Source organism: Corvus kubaryi, unplaced genomic scaffold (assembly GCF_017639235.1).
Source record: "Corvus kubaryi isolate FWS band 111438036 unplaced genomic scaffold, C.kubaryi_AGA036_p1.0 134, whole genome shotgun sequence".
NCBI lineage: Eukaryota > Metazoa > Chordata > Aves > Passeriformes > Corvidae > Corvus > Corvus kubaryi.
This window is the reverse complement of record NW_024580668.1, coordinates 7,722,638-7,739,431: the sequence shown is the minus strand read 5'-3', so window position 1 is coordinate 7,739,431 and position 16,794 is coordinate 7,722,638. Positions and strand designations below refer to the sequence as shown.

The 16,794-nt window shown below is 44.5% G+C and overlaps 1 protein-coding gene across 2 annotated transcripts; it reads right to left on the bottom strand.

The window, feature by feature from the left end:
• Nucleotides 1-6,833: 6,833 nt before the first annotated feature.
• Nucleotides 6,834-16,185, bottom strand: MAPRE1 (microtubule associated protein RP/EB family member 1). 2 transcript variants are annotated; one of them, XM_042048521.1, is made up of 6 exons: nucleotides 16,062-16,185; nucleotides 13,305-13,450; nucleotides 11,776-11,980; nucleotides 11,301-11,410; nucleotides 10,465-10,617; nucleotides 6,834-10,074 (listed from the first exon to the last, which is right to left on the bottom strand). In XM_042048521.1, the coding sequence occupies exons 1-6, from the start codon at nucleotides 16,180-16,182 to the stop codon at nucleotides 10,018-10,020; spliced, it is 792 nt and encodes a 263-aa protein (XP_041904455.1). In that variant the 5' UTR covers nucleotides 16,183-16,185; the 3' UTR covers nucleotides 6,834-10,017. The 2 variants fall into 2 exon arrangements, with proteins under 2 accessions (XP_041904455.1, XP_041904464.1); XM_042048530.1 differs by having other exon boundaries at nucleotides 11,791-11,980.
• Nucleotides 16,186-16,794: the final 609 nt, after the last annotated feature.

The window sequence follows — 16,794 nt, the reverse complement described above, 5'->3', positions numbered from 1 at the left end:
GCACCACGGATCTTATCAGCGGCTGAACAGGACACAACAAGGCTGAGCTGAGGAATGAACTTTATCTGGTGGCACCAGTTCCCAAGGAACGCCTGCAAAAGAGGAAGGATCTCACAGAATGAAGTTGTGGTTGGAGCCTCAGTGTGTGTTGCTGTGAACGCCTTGCTTTCAGGGGAGGACGGGGAGGAGGGGCCATCTGGTTGAGTCTACTGCTTCTGCTTCCTCAGGAGAGTCCAGTGGGACATAAACAGCATAGGGTGAGTCTGAGGGAAAGCAGAAAACAGGAGGGAATGGAGGGAACCGATCACTGAAGGTGGAGAAAGGAAAAACAGCATTAAAAGCCAAAGGGGAATAGAGGAGCCACAGCATTTCTGTGCATACAGAGGTTTGGGACAGATAGAAGCTGAAGGTGCATCCCTGGCACTGAAGAAAGGCCATGAGAGCAGCAACATTCCCCCAGGATTCCCCACTACACCCCAGGGAGCAGAGGTTGTGTGAGGATCCGTGAGATTCCTGGGGCAGTGCCAGGACTGGGCAGAGCCCAGAGCCACAGAAGGATCACAACCCAGTCCCTGCTCTCCAGAGAGCTTGCCAAGGGTGCAGCCACCATCTCCCAGGGACACAGAACGTGCAGGAACATCAGCAGCAAAGTACAATTCCCATTTTGATATGGGAAGGTACAGGGCCAGGAGAGTGGTAGGAGTGCCACAGATCCACTGTTACCCATATTTACATTATGCCAGTATCTTATGAGCAATAAAAATATCCAAGGACAATTTTACAGACCAGATTCACAGCCCATTTGAGACACAGCCACAATAACAATTTGATACCCTGTCTTACAAGAGGCCTTCAAAGTCCAGCGCTCCTGGAGAGAATCTCTGAAAGATTGTCTCCTGACCAGAGATAAATGCATAGCTGGAAGCCCGGAAGAAAGCTACAAATGGCTGATAAACATAATTTCTGCCATTTTAGATATATTTAATTGTCTCCACATATCATTTAGCAGCAAATAGTAAAAAAATAAATAAACTTATAACCTGTAAAGCACAGGTGAGAAACGAGTGGTGACCTGAAATACTCCATGAGTAAGAAATTTGCTGACTTCCCAGGAGCTGCCAGCATCGCTTTACACCAGGCAATGCTCAGGGCACTGGTTACCCCCCCTCAGGGACCCTTTTCCCAGAAGGGAGGCACAGACTCCCAAAATTCCCCGTGTAAAGGAAGCATTTATGCCTTTGGAGCAGCATCCCACCCATAATCCAAGGCCGTGACACAGCTGTCCCTCCAGCAAAGGAGGAGATCCTGACACATTTGTTGTCACTGATATCAAAGAATTTGGTGCCAGGTCTGCAGAGGGAGATCCCATGACACAGGAGTAGCACCACGGTGGCTTTGCACACCTCAGGCACCCACAGCCATTTCCACAGTATGCAGGGTACTGGATGTGCTGGTAACATCTCCAAATCACAATCCAACTGACAAAGGCAACATTCCTTTGACTTCCAAGAAAAGGACACTGTGCACAGCCCCAGAATAGGCAGAAATTTTTGTAAATATCACAGAATCACAGACTGGTTTGGGTTGGAAGGGACCTTAAACCTCACCTAGTTTCAACCCCCCTGCCATGGGCAGGGACACCTTCCACTATCCCAGGTTGCTCCAAACCCCATCCAATCTGGCCTTGAGCACTTCCAGGAATGCAGCAGCGACAGCTTCTCTAGGCAATAGCTCCACCCAGCAAACTGACATTGCTCAGACCCACATTTTTTTGTGCATTCCTTGATTAATGTCCCCAGGCTGCAGAGAAGAAACAGGTTGCTTTCAGAATTCAGGCAAAGGCTGCCACCATCTGCCTCTCTAGACGTCACTGCCACCTGAAGTGACAAACAGGCTTCCTCATGCCTCTGCTCTTGGCTGAGCTCTGTCCCAAAAGAGCTGCAAGTCAAACGTTTTTCAGTCACAGTAACCTTTAGAGACAAACCAGAAGTTCAAGAAAAACTCCACAAACATTGTTAGCTTGAAGCTCACTAATGCCAAAAAGGAAACAGGAATCAAGGGTCCAATCACACCTCTCCAGAATCCAACCTTGTGATCTTGTGCTCAGCCTAGAGCGTGTCACTCAGCCAGCAGGAACCTGAGTGAGGATGAGATGGTCCTGTTTAAACAGACCCTCCTAGGAAATTAATAAAAATTTGTTTGCTCTCCATCTCAGTTCCTAAAAGGCAGTGATACAAAGGAAAAATATTTCTCTCAGACATTTTCAACCATCAATCCATTACACACTCCCACCACCTTGTGACACTGCCCTGTCCCTGCTGTCTCAGCACCCAGGTGTGCAAACCCTGAAATCTCCTCGAAGGGCTCCACTCTGGATGGAGAAGAGAGAGGTGCAAGACCAAGGAAAAAGCTGGGAGTGGGATGAAGTAGGAGAGGGGATATCTCATATCATCATATTTCACCTCACTGAAGACCTCTATAATCCCTAAAGAATCAGAAATGTTTGGTTTTTGAAGCACAGAATCAAGAATGGAAGTGGAGGAACCTTGCAGCAGAGGGGGGATGCAATCCCACACCTGCCTGTGGTAGAGTTGGAATCTTTATCCTTCTGCTAAATGTCCTCCAAACTTTTGCACTTTCCTTAGAAATTCATGCTCTACTCCTGCCCTGCCTTTATATTAGAAAGGGGGGCAAGTGTTTAATGTGGAATTTAATTCCAAGACTTATGTTATGGACAGAACCAGACTTTTTTTTGCAAGAGGCTCTTACAACTTTAGTCTGCTCCTCCAGCCTCGGTGCAGTCTCTCTCCAGGTTGGATTAACCTCAGTTCTTTCAATCTCCCTGAATAGGCCATTTTACCTCTAAATCCAGGCCCCATGAAGGAGAATAGCTGTCATAACTTATATCCTGATTTGCCTTTGTAACAGGCACAATCTTCTACATTCACAGTCTTATATACAATAGCCAAACCAGACTAGTTAAACCCAAAAGAGAAGTCATTTGAAGGAGTCATTTATCACCAAATCTATTACTTTATAAGAGACATTCCTACATGAGGAAGTGTTTTATTAAGCCAATTCCATCAGGGAGGATGCTCCTGTTTTCTATTTGATGGAGAAATGAATGCTTAAGGAGCAGATACTTTTCCAGGCAGCACAGAGAACCGGTTAAAGTGGAAGACAAATCCCAGCAGCTCTGGGTGCAGGGCCAGAAATTCCCTAGAGTCAACTTGGCTTTCCAACTTGGGATCCCTGCTTCTGAATTTGGGTTGCACATAGTCCAGACCCTTCCTGCAGGACAGACAGTGATGTCCTGTGCACAGCACCAAAGGGAGCAGAATTAATTACTGAGGTTCTGTAGTGCTGACAGGAGGAACTACAGAAGATGGCTATGAAAATAAACACTGCCTACCCCTGGTAACAAATGGTGCTCCTTTTCTTACTTTCTTTTTTCTTTTAATACATCAGGAAATTACTTTTGCAACTGCTACTCCTTCAGCTTCATCTTTCATCCCAGAGGACTGTGTCATTACCCAGGCTGTGAAGCATCACAGTCAATGTCAGCCTCATCAACATCTCTATTGTTAATATTATCTATAATTTCTTTCATTGCCTGCAGAACCCATTCAAACCTGTGAAAACAAGCATTGCAAATTCAGACCTAGACTTAACCACATAATTCATAACTGAGGAAAAAAGATCATAAACATGGCAGGCTGTAATAGATGTATCAAAAGAGAACCCCAAAAGAACCCTGCAGCACACTTCCAGAATTTCCAAACCATTTATTAGAAGCCTGAATGGTGCAGTTCGTGGCCATTACACACCTAGACAGGTACGACAAACAGTTATTTTTAAATTGGCTATTTGGACATGCTGCTTTCCAGTTTGCAGACATATCTGCAGTGATTTTGCACAGAGAACAAACCACTATGTAACTCTGAAGTATTAAACTTGCATTGTGATTACCACTTACTAATCAAAACTTTCCTAAATTGGTCAAAAGGGAATCACAGGTTGCAGCTGTTATCTTGCCTTACCTGCTGGAAGCCTCGAGCATGAATGCTATTGCCTTTAAATATTGAATGTTTGAAGGAGGAAGCGAAGGAACATTTTTCATAAGAAGCATATCATAAATTAGGAGGAGAGGAAATTTGTTTCATCAGGTATTTCCAGAGATGTTTCCCAGCCAGTTGGTTGTTTACTGTAAGTGATCAGAAATAGTATCTTCCTCTTGTTGAGCACGAGAGGTATCTGTGAAAGGCAGTCACTGACCTCTGAGAGTTTCCTTGACTAAAAACCACTCTGATTCCTGAATGGATCACATGGAGCTTTGACAGCACATGGAATCTCATCACTATATCCTGCAGAAAGGGAGGAACAGGGGCAGTACAGTAAATGTACTGAAAACAGCTTCTAGTTGTGCCAGGGGAGGTTTAGGTTGGATATTAGGGGGAATTTCTTCCCTGACAGGGTGGTCGGGCACTGGCACAGGTGGCTCAGGGCAGTGGTGGAGTCCGCATCCCTGGAGGGACTTAAAAACCATGTGGATGTGGCACTTAGGGACATAGTTTAGTGGTGGCCTTGGCAGTGCTGGAGGGACAATCGGACTCAAAGATCCTGGAGGGCTTTTCCAACCCAAACGATTCAGTGATTTTTACAAGGTCAACTCTTTCTGACACTCTCTCTGAGGAACGGCCTCTGCTTGCAAAGCTTTACCACCCCTGGCAACCCCTCACAGCTCCTGCCAGCGTGAAGATGCTCTACACAGATCAGCCTTACCTGAAACATAAGGAAACCAGTTACCACCAGCTCTTCGTGTCCTACCTTGCAGCAGTGTCAGAGGGAGATGGTTGTCACTTCCTGTGGTGCCACTCACCCTTGCAGCAGCACATTCCATCTGTTCCCACCTCCCTGCGCATCCGCAGCTCACAGGGAGACAGCTCCAGGGTGGTTGCCCCACCTCCCACCCTGCTCTGGGGCTTCATCCTCACCCTAACAGCCACTGCCACAAACCTCTCTGGCCATTTCCCTCCCCACTCTCCCAGAAAGCCCTTCCTTGAGAGAAAAGCCAAGATTAAACACAGGTTTATATTCAGGTCTTGGAAACGGACCCACCTCCACCATCCCTCATTTTAATCTCATCTGCTCATCACTCCATAAATATCAACCTGCAGAGCTTTGGACATGTTGAGATTTATATCCATGCTGTTCCCTGAGATTTAATGCCTCCTGAATGTCCATTCATCCTTATGCATCCCCTGGGGACAAAATCAGAGTCAGAGAAGATTGACAGGCAACCATTTTATGAAACATTTTCAAGAGGAAAATGTCTGCAAAACATCTGTTGGACTTGAAAACAAAAATTACACCAGTTTCTGTGTCCTACAGCTCTGACAGGTCAGACAAAAACATTTTTTATATATAAATGTATATATACATTTATATATAAATAATATAAATGTATACAACATAGCTATATATATTTAATATTATTGTATGTTGTCATGCTGTTTCAATATTTACATATTGTTTAAATAAATACTTATACATATAATAATATATATCAAAGTTAAATATATATTATTTAAAGGCCATAGTTCACAAAGCCAGCCAGCTGTGTTGAAAAAGAGAAGAGTCATTTTTACATGGAGTGGCCTTTGCCTCCTCAAAGCTGAGGTTGCCTTCTGAAAACTTCCTTTTTGGTCTTACAAGTTTTGGTTTAGTTTTAATTTGTTCCTTCTCTATCAAAAAGAAAAGGGAAACAAACATTTTTTTGGAAGATAAAGACTGTCTTATTGACAGTTTAAGTCTGCACAGCCTCAAAAAGACCATTTTTTTCCAGAGAGCCTGATTCTTCAGCTTAACAGGTGTTACTCAAAAGAGAAACCCCATTTGTTTTCCCTTTCTTTCCCTGGACTTTGCCCATATCAAACCCAGCTCCCTTCCTGCAGCACAGCAGGAGCCCACCGAGCTGCCCAGTGCCTGTGCACCCATCCCTTCTCTTCAGCCACACAACAGTGCACTCCTCCTTCCCTTCCTCAGGGCTGGTTCCCCACACCAGACGCCTTTGCAGTTTTCCCTGTACCACTTCACAGCGTGATTTTGTTCTTACGCATTTATCCCCTTCCTCTATCACTGCAACCTTCTCAAATTGCTACTCCCACACTCTCCCACCACGTTCTCTGGTCATACATTTCACATCCTTCCTTCCACTCACTCCAGGCCCACTAACTCTCCAAACGGGATTTCTGTGAGGAACCAACAGCCACAGCCACATCTCACCCCAAGTGATCTCATCTACCAGGTCATCCAGGTCTCCTTCCTGCAGATCATGCTTTGGATTTGCTCCCTGCATTCCGAGCACCACCAGAGCAGTGCTGCGCTCCCTCCACCCACTGCCATTTCACATCCCAATTAACCAAAGTGGTTATTATGAATCTGTAATGGCTCCATCTCGCCTCACTCTCTCTGCATTACAAGATCAGTAATTCCTCAGCTATCCTGACACAAATTCCCTCTCCTCTGCCAGTAACCTGCAATAACAGCCCACATTATTATCCCCTTTTTCTTGTACTAGTGCCGGATTAGAGGCACAGGGTGTGCACCATCAGACTGGCCTGAAATCTATGGTACAACCCTTTGAGTTTACACAACAATTTAAAAAAATACCTTTCCCTTGTGAGCAGCAGATTGCAGCCTTATCCTTGACAAGATGCCCTCAACTCCCACCCCTGAGCCTGTTCCTGTGAAAGGACATTCCACTGGGCAGCCTACGAGATGACTGAGTGCTCAAGCAGCCACATAAAACCATGATATGATATGACAAGAAGAAAGTTTCTGGCCTTTATTTGAAGGCTTTTACCAGTTACAGTAAGAATTGTCATTGCAAACCAGGAATTTTTTAAAAAATGAATAATAAAAGTTAAAAAAAACATCCACGAGTCCACCTGCAAGTAAGACATGTTGGTACACAAAGGAGACATGAGCTTTTGCTTCTTCCATTCTGTTTGCTTTTCAAAGAACTGACAGAACTAAGATACTAGGAAAGGTTGGATGCTATCAGAATCATTCCAACAGCTGAGCATTTAACAGCAGATACTGTACCAGGGTAACAGAGTAGCTATGTTAAGTCTATGGGTTTGAGTTGAGCTTATTGTAATTTGCTTCCCAAAAAGGACATTAAAAACCAGATTATGCCAAGATGATATAATGGAGCCGTAAGTTGGCTACACGAGTTTGTCCCCATTCTATCTATAACTTATCTTGGTAGCAAAGAAGTGATGTAAGCACCTGGAAATCTGAGCAGTGTGTGACTGACCAGATTGCCACAGCAATTCAGCTTTACAATGCACGTCCACCATGACCACACATCCATCGGCCTCCCAAGGCACACCAGCAGGAATTCTGACCCAGCCTTCTCTTAGCAGGAAAGGCCATTTACTTGCTTTGACCAAAATCAACCCATCTGATGACCTGTTGCTTCCCAGTTCCACACATGCAATCCTCTTGGAAAGAGACTTGAAGCAACCAGGTCCCAGTGCACAACTTCGACTTCCCAAAAGTCATCTGCACCTTCCTGCACACATCCTGCTGCCACCTTTTGCTTTGAGTTGCTGGAAAAATGGAATATTTAGAGTCGAAAAAAATATGCTTCCGACTTCAAAGCAAGGAAGTAATGGGAAAGAAGATTTTATGTGCATCAAACCCCGGGTCTACGTCCATGCTTCTGCAGTCCAGCCCCAGCTGTGCCACACCAGCAGGCAGTGCCAGCAGTGCCTGTTCTCCACAGTAAGGCACCCACAGAGCCCTCAGGGGCAGGGAGGGTGTTCCCCAGCACGGGAGCAGCCCTGCAGGGATCACTTCCCATTCCAAGCTCAGATACATCCCATGAGCACTTCTCTGCAGATGCTGGTCTGTGCACACAGCTGTGACAGGAACATTTGAGCTCATCTAAGAAACGCAGTTCAAATCAAACACAACAACTCAGTTTACAGTCAGTCTGCTCACAGAGCCTGCTGACAGAAACAATTTACATCTCGCTTGCTTGTAACTCATAACCAGTGTTTTAGAAGTTTCAAAACACATTAAACACACGTAAAATCATGTGACAGCATTCCTGTAACACATCCCTGTTCCTACACCAAGAGGAGGAGGAGGAAGTCAACACCACACTCACATCCCATTGACTTGTGGGAGGGAAAATAAAATAAAAAAACCCAAAACAATAAAACTGTTTGCGCCAGCACACTCCAAAGTTCCAAGACTACTGCTACTGAGGTTAGCAATGCCTGGGGCTGGGGAATGGAAGCTGAAATTCCAGGTCCTGCAAGCTTCACCATGAAACTACCACGGGCTTCAGCTCTGCCTAATCGTATCTGAAAGCATGAGAGACTCCAGCAGACATGACACTCTTGAAATACAGAACTTTATTTAGAAACTGCTTAAAATAGAAAAACCCTGTCAAGAAAAATCCAAGTCAAATATGATTTCTCAGGAATATGGAGTTTTAGGGCAACAAAAGTCTAAAAGGCCACAAGAGAAATAGCACCACTGCAATTTTAAACAATGGCTAGATACTTGCATTTTTGGCATTCACTGAATTTGGGTTTTTCTCTGAACTTCACAAAGATTCATGCACTACACAATTACCATAAAATGCTCTCCTACACACATTTTAGGACAAGCTACCACCAGAAACAAATGAATACAAGCACAACAGGACTGATCAATCTCAGTAGTGAAGGGGGGTCAGAAGTCTTGCAGGATCTTGCCAAACACAACAGTAATGAGGGGCATGATAGCAAAAAAGGACAGTTAAGGAAAGTATTTTAAATATTAATATTTAAGTTAGTCTCAGTACTGTATTTTCTGCAATAACATTAGCTCTGTTAGCCAGCATCTTTTAGTTTTTACCCCAGAAGAATACTGAACTGGCAAGTGTTATTACTAATATGCCCTGGTTCAAAGGGAGGGGGGAGGGAAGAAGGCAGACAGAAAAATATCATCCTCATATGCTCAATTCACTTTCATTCCAAGCCAGTTGCACAGTGCAAGTCCTGCTACAACTATTGGGCGTGATCAGCATTCCTTGGGATGGGAAAAGGGAAAAGTGAGAGAACAGAAGGGATTCCAACAGGAATGAAAATAAACAGAACAAATAAAAACAAGAGCCAGGAAGGAAAATCACTTCTGAAGGACATTTTAGGCAGTAAGACTGTGTGCCCTTTGCTTTGTTTTGCTTTTCTTACAGAAAACACAGTACGTTTTGGCAAAGCCACAATGCCACAGAAAAAGGCTTCAGTACTCTTCAAGGTAATTTATGTGTCTCAGCTGTTCATACTCCCTCTAATCTTGTGACAGGCAACGTTAAGGCCCATTTCATCGAGAACTAATCACTTAGTAAGCAGCTTTACATAGGAATGGAGTTTTGTTTTAATAGCCCCTTTTGAGCACTTGCTGACACAGTGAGACTGCCACGCAAGGCCTCTCGGACAGCAGTGAATGGAGTTAAACAAACGTCTACCCCAATATGAAGCACATAAAATCTCCCATCACATTACTTCAATTTGGCATATGGAAGCATATTTTAAATACTCTTAAGGCATTTATTATAATTTCTGTTCTGCGATTTCACATTAACTCAATCTTTCTGTGAGTCAGAGTCTTTAATTTCTCTACTGCACACCGCCTTAGATACAAAAAGAGTCTTCCCACAAACCAGTGTTTTACCAGCAAACCATTCTGCAACGAGTTCCAAATATTCAGCCTCTTGCTCCCTAAATATACCACCTCGATGTGAATACTGCTCTGCTACAGCGTGAGAAAGAGCTCCTAACTCAAACCCACTGTAAAAGTGAAACTTCCGCAAAGTGCACTTTAAGAAGAGGTACTTTTTGCTTATGAAAAGAAACCAGTGAGTCCTCTAAGAATAAAGTGGAGTATTTTACAGTTAAGCACATGATCTGGGGCAAAGAATTCTGATGTTGCTGCTCTGCTGGTACAGTATGTGGTCTGTTAATACTCTTCTTGTTCCTCCTGCGGTGCTCCTTCGTCAGGTATCACAAAGCCTTCCTGAAGGGGAAGAAAACAAGTGCTTTAATGAAAATCTGATGTCAAACCAGTTCCTGGCTCTCTTTTTTTTACCTCTGTAGGCTTTTTTTTTCCCCCTCTTACTTCAGGTAAGACACCCTTAAGTCACTGTTTACAGTGTCAAGATGTATTACCAGAAGTATTTTCCTCATCTTTGATCTATTTGTTACATACTACTCATGAAAGGTCTACCTTGTTTGCTGCCTGACTATAATTAAGTTATCTGCTCCTTTATTACAGGAAAAAGCCAGGCTATAAACCTCATGGAGAAAAAAAAAAAGTAGAGCTAGAGGGAGCCCTGGAAAACAAACCAGCTTCCAATTTCAAGGGCAGGGAAGAACTGTGCAACCCAACTTATAACAGATTACTTACATCTGTGGCATAAAGAATTTCCACAATCCTCTGCAACACTGGATCATTCTCCCCTTCATTCTCCTGGCAGATCAATTCAATGTTCCTCAATTTGCCAAAGTAGAAGTCTCTCTCCTTCTCCAGATCTTCAACAGTAAGTTTCAATACATTGATCTGCCAAGGGGCATCAATAGTAATTTATCCACCAGAGACAGAATTCAGTAGGATCTATGCAAAAGGGGCATCCCAAAAGTTCTCAGAAGGGTGTTGATATGCAAAGCACTTCAGCAGTAACCAAGATATGGGGGGAGGGGGGACTGTGAGAGGAGGCAAAGGGCCATCTCTCAAATTTTAATATTACTGCCACGAGAAACATCCAGTCCAACCCACACAAATCCACTTGGAAAGACTAAAGGCTGATTCCATGAAGTAGGTAAAGCACTGCCTGCCTGCAGCTCTCTCTGCTCACACATTCTTTCACGACAACTCTCGTGCTGACAGCAGGTTCAGTTGTGTTGCACTCCGGATTTCAGTGAAGGAGCAGCTGCTCATAGTTCCATTGGAATGCTGTGAGAGCTGCAACACAGCTGTGGGAATACTTACAAACCCTGCTATGTGTGACACAGCCCACACTGGGGTGAAATGTCTGGGCACTTGTGCGCTACAGGAGGGGTTTTGCTTCCATCAGGAGAGCAAGACCATTATAACGAAGGGTTCCAATTAAGTGATTTTAAATGAGCTGATTCAGGTAGTTTTCTTCCATCTGCCTGACCCAGACATTCTGTGGTATTGGAAAAACAAACCTGCACATAACTCTTATCAAGCAGAGGTCAGTCACAGGGCTGTCCTGTACACACCTGCTCAATCAATCCTGCCGATTCATCGTCTCCTCCACCCTTTTTGCCCATCCCAGGCCCAGCTTTGGGACCTGCTGGGGTCCTCTGTGCAACGATGGGCCTCTGTGGGGCTGCAAGATCAATTCACCAATTAATTCAAATTAATTCTCCCTCCTATAAAGGTACTATCCCCCCTCCAAACATGCTTAGGCATGAAAGAGTTTGAAGATGTGTCCCTTCCTTGACTCCATGTAACATGTCCTTTCTTTTTGGCACACTTGGCACCAATCCTTGCCATTTTCTCTTTTAGAGAACACTGTTCTTTCTGTAGCCTCCAGACACCCGGGTACTAGAGCAGCCTCAGTGTTTGAACCTGGCATCTCTGAAACAAGATGCAAAATACTATAATCCCATACACTGATTTTAAATAGCAACCCAGTCTCCATTTCCCCAGAGTTTCTCATGATCTAGATAATCTTTTAACTATTTTCTCTACCTGCACTGCCAGTACCGAGAGATTTCCTGGTTTTGTTCACAACTGGGGTAACAAGGTTTGGTGCTATTGTGTCTTGGCCTTGTCGAGCAGCAACAGGATCATACTCCTTCCCGTCATAGTTTGCATCAAAAAATTTTTTGAACCACTGAACAAATTCAAAGTTGTCTTGAAATTTTCCTTTCACTAGTTTGTCCACGGGAATTATCTGAAGCGGAGGGAAAAAGAAAAAAAAAAATAGTCAGACTCATATTAAGGGTAAAGAACCTCTATGGGTTTTTATATAAAGTTTTAAAGTTAATGCACTCAGAAGATATGGAAATTTAATTCTTGTCCAGTCTAGGGAAAATCCCCCTTGACCACAGCTATGTCAAATAACAGGACTTTTGTAATTATTGGAATGAAAAACAAATCATGCTTTGCCTTTAAGGGTCCAAATAATTTTAAATAATTCTGCAGCAAAGTATCTGCTAGACCAAGCTTACAGACAAAACTTCTTCCTGTTCATGTGAAGCTGGCTGTGATGAATCCGAACTGATGACCAACTCCACAGCCTGCCAACACCAGAACTGCTACAAGAGCTACACATAACTGTTATATCAGACCCCAGCTTCTCTGGGATGAGGTGTATAACTAGAGATTATTAAAAAGATGCAGAAAATAGTGAAGTTTTGTTTGTAAGAAAATTTTTTTTCATAAGGACCATATTCCAAATGACCATTTTGCATTTGGAAGCCAGGCTGGTTGTCCAGATGGGCTGTGTGGACAGACTGCACAAGCCACTGTCCCCAAGCAGAGATTGACTCTGCTGGAGCTGCCAGCCATGGAATGAGACGTCTTCTTAAAGAAGGAAAAAAGCTTCAACACTGAATGTTCTGCATCCTACCAAACATGCTATCTGTAACTATTACCTGAATAAATCCCCCTTCCATCAGCAGAACTGTCGTTCCATCTAAACAAGCTTTTTCACAATTTCATTTTCACTAGCTAAAAATCACGTATTTTAATATCTGGAGGCATTTAAAAGCCATGTAGATGTGGCACTTGGGGACATGATTTAGTGGTGGGCTTGGCAGTGCTGAGGAAACAGCTGGAGTTGATGGTCTCAGAAAGGTTTTCCAACCTTAACAATTACATAATTCTATACACTTGTAAAGAGGAATTTAGAATCCTTAGAACTATCAGAGCAGGAGGTTACGGGAACATACCTCCTACAAAGATGGTCCAAAGAGGAAGCTCAAGAAAACCTGATCTCACAGAAATTTCAATATTATTTTGTGCCACATAAGTTGCACAGAATTAAAAGGGTAACATTCATCTCATCATTAAGAATTGGAAACCTGACCTTGGCTGGAGTAAAGCAAAATGTGTCCTAACTGATCTGAGGATCCCAAGGCAAACCAAAACAAAAAGTTTTGAGATTTACAAACCAAAATCAAACTCTGTTCCCAGATTTATTCCATTCTAAATCCAAAAGCTCATCCCATCTACATTAACATTAAAAGCAGAGAGTCAGTTATTGCCCAGCTTACTTTGTCAACACCCATTCGTTTAAAACCTGCTTGTAGAACCTTGAAGTTTTGAATGTACTCATGTTCCAATTTTGCTTGAAACTTCACTTTCTTGAGTGCTACAGAACCTGGGAAGAGCATGTCCATGAACTGGCAGTATGCAGCACCTGCCAAAACGAAAAGAACACAAATCCTGGGATGAATTAAGTCAGCTCAGCTCACTAACCTTCATGAGTTTCTTTCCAGTCAGGTCAGCAAACTGACCTGACTCACTCCTTCATCACACAAGCCCTTTAAAGGCAACAAAGGCAAGAAAACGGGAATCTTCAGGCTCCTTTTCAGTGCAGCATGGCCATAAATAAGCTTAAAGGAGCTGGAGAACCAAACTTCTGGGCTCATGACTTGAACTCTTATGAATAAGAACAAACCTGCCTCCATAATTCCAAGAGGAAAAAAAAAAACCTAATGAAAAACCTGACTTTCTTTTCTTCATGGATATCAGTACAGATCTGAGATGTTACATGTGTCTAACAGGCACATAATCTCTTAACAATACTAATAGAACTAAATCAGAAAAAGCATTGTTTTAAAAATCATATTTAACCATTACTGAAATAGTAATACATTTACCTCCTACAAACAGGACCTATACACAATTCAAGGTGCTCTCCAAGATAAGAGGCCAATTAAGCTGAATTATATTTAAAGCAGGCCTTAATCAAATAACCAAAAAAAGATAAGTGTTTCTTCCTATTAATTTTAAATCCTTCATGTCCTCCAATTCAGCACTTGCTGTAGTAAGAGGAAAAGAGAGATTCAGTTCTGCCACAGAGGAAAACCACCTCCATATTTGTAGACTATACATACACAGTAAAAAAAAACCCTATTTTTTAAACTAGATCCTCACTCTGCAGTGCTGATACACAACTATGTGCCACTGAAAGCACAAGCACAACATTCAGAGCATTATTCCCACACCAACACGAATGAATTAAGGAGTAATGGGAACCCTAACCTAAACCATCTAACAGCTACACAACAAGCTTTTGGGAGCTATCTGAAGGCCAAGAAGGAATATAGAAGAGCATTGCCCTAAACGACTCTGTTCATCTCAACCACATCCTATAACTGCTCACTCTCTATTAAGATACTTTGCAGGCGCTCCCACTTTCACCTGCTACCAGAAGACTGATGTCATGCACTGGTGCAAATTAAAAATAAAAACAACAAACCAACTCTTGCTGTTGCTCTCCACTGTGTCTCAGTTCACTTGCTGCAGACCTCCAATCCCAACTCAAACACAGAGGACTTGCCAGAAACCAGGGTTTGCTCACTACTGGCAGTCGGAGCGATAAGCGTGATAAAAACAGAGGGATCACAGCGAAGTCAAAGGGCAGCTTTTGTGCATTTATGCAACCTCAAACTGCTGCTGTCACTGCTGCCCTTGCCAAAGACAGCAAAACAAGCTTGGGAACTCCTGCTTCCACAGGACTATGACAGCAAAAGCCACTTCATCCCTGCTGAGGCACAAAGCATTATTGCAGATGCAGAAAAGGAATGTTACTCAGGACATACCACATCAACAGCTCTCAGTCTTTTCCCAAAAACACATGAGCTGAAATTCTGCAGAGCCAGTACTAAATATCCTCACTTCAACACAGAGCTCTCACAGCATTCAAGACTCACACCAATCCCATGCAAATCAATCCTGCATACGAAAGGGTTTAACCTGCCTGAGAGCAGACAGTGCTTATCACGTCACTTCCTCCTGTGGTCCTAGGTCTTTAGTTCCCTCACCCTTACAGTTTTTGTCCATCATTTCACTAGACAAAAGCCACTACAAATACCTCTCAAATGTCTACTGCGAGTCCCTTGCTTCTCTGTCATCTTTGGGATTGTTTCTTCTATAGACTCAGCCACAGCCTGTGTTGACAGTCTAAGACTCACTTTTAATTTATTCCTCCTTTTATTCCACCTCCAATTTCCCCATCTTTCCTTCCATGAGCAACACTTTATCTTAAAGTCACTGTATGAGCCACACTTCCACTTTTTACCGAGCGCCTGTTGTAGTTATCCAAATTATCTTGTACCCAGGCTGCATTCTTAGCCTTGGGTTTTTTTCAGCTCTTATTCCACAGACTATTATCTTTTATCTGTTCTTACAAGCCTCCTCCTCCCACACACTCCTCCCTATGATGACACTTGACTCCATTTCTGTACCACAGTCACTTCCCTTTTCCTGACTACGACTGTACATGAGACTCATCTGTGCTGAAGTCGGTTTAAGTCCAGGTGAGCTGGGCTGACATAGACTGGACGTGCTCCAGGACCAAGAGGAGTTGTAAAGTCCTGCAGATGACCCCACGAGTCACTGCTTTGCCTTCCTCACACTCCAATACTCTTCCAGAACAAATCACAATTGTTTTTGCTAGTTACACTTATAACACTTACCTATCCACGCAGACTAAACGCTTAATTCCTCATGGGAAAACACCCTCTTCCTCAGAGGCTTTTTTTCACATTAACACCCATTCCTTATAGCATCTATGCTGTAGTGAGTCATGAGAACGTGCCTTTTCATTACACCGACATTATTAACAACCACTTCAATAACACTCTGACCATAACTGGATCGTAACACTGACCACGAATCTGTTCACACCAGGAACTAAGCCAGGAACACAGCTACAGCAGGGCAGCACAGAGGGTGCAGCTGCACCTCTAGAGAACCAGGGTGCACACCCCACGTGGAACTGCCCTCGGGGTGAACCCCCTTACCTGAGCACAGCTGTTCAATCTTGGTCAGCGTCAGCTGCAGAGACTCATTGATCCACGCCAGCATGTCATGTCGGCTCAAGTTATCGCTGGTCACTGAAGTAGAATACACATTCACTGCCATTTTCTGAAAGACAGAACCAGAGGTGTGAGTGCCACAGACGCCGGGCTGCGGTGGAGCCGCTTCCTTTTGAGCCTTCCCGACCCATCAGCGAATGAATCGCGACGCAACTGCGGGCTGCCAACAGCTGGGAGGACCCTCCCGCACCACGACTGCAAAGGGCTCGGCTTGGGGACTTCTGACGAAAAATTAGCACTGAGGCGCTCACGTGGGAGCCGCTGAAAGGAATCACGGCTGCGGCAAGTTACCCATCCCTCTCCCCCGCGCCACCGGGAACGGCTGAAACACTTCCTGCCCGGCCACGGTATCTCCGGGGATCAATACCGAGCGCCCGGTCCCCGCCCAGCCCCGCCGGCACAAAGCGGAGCCGCCGGTGCAGCTGCTGCCGGGCAGGGCCGTCCGCACCGCGGGCGGGGCTCGGCCCGCTCTCCCACCCCCCCCACTCCTCACCACCCTCCGCCGGCCCCTTCACCCCGCCACCCCCGGTCCCCGCCGCACCTCCGCCCGCCGAGGGGCGCGGCCCGGCCCTGCAGGCCTCGCGTCAGTCCCCTCACGGCGGCGGCGCCCCGCCGGGCCGCTCCCCGAGCCCGGGGCCCTCCCCGCTCCCGCCCGGCG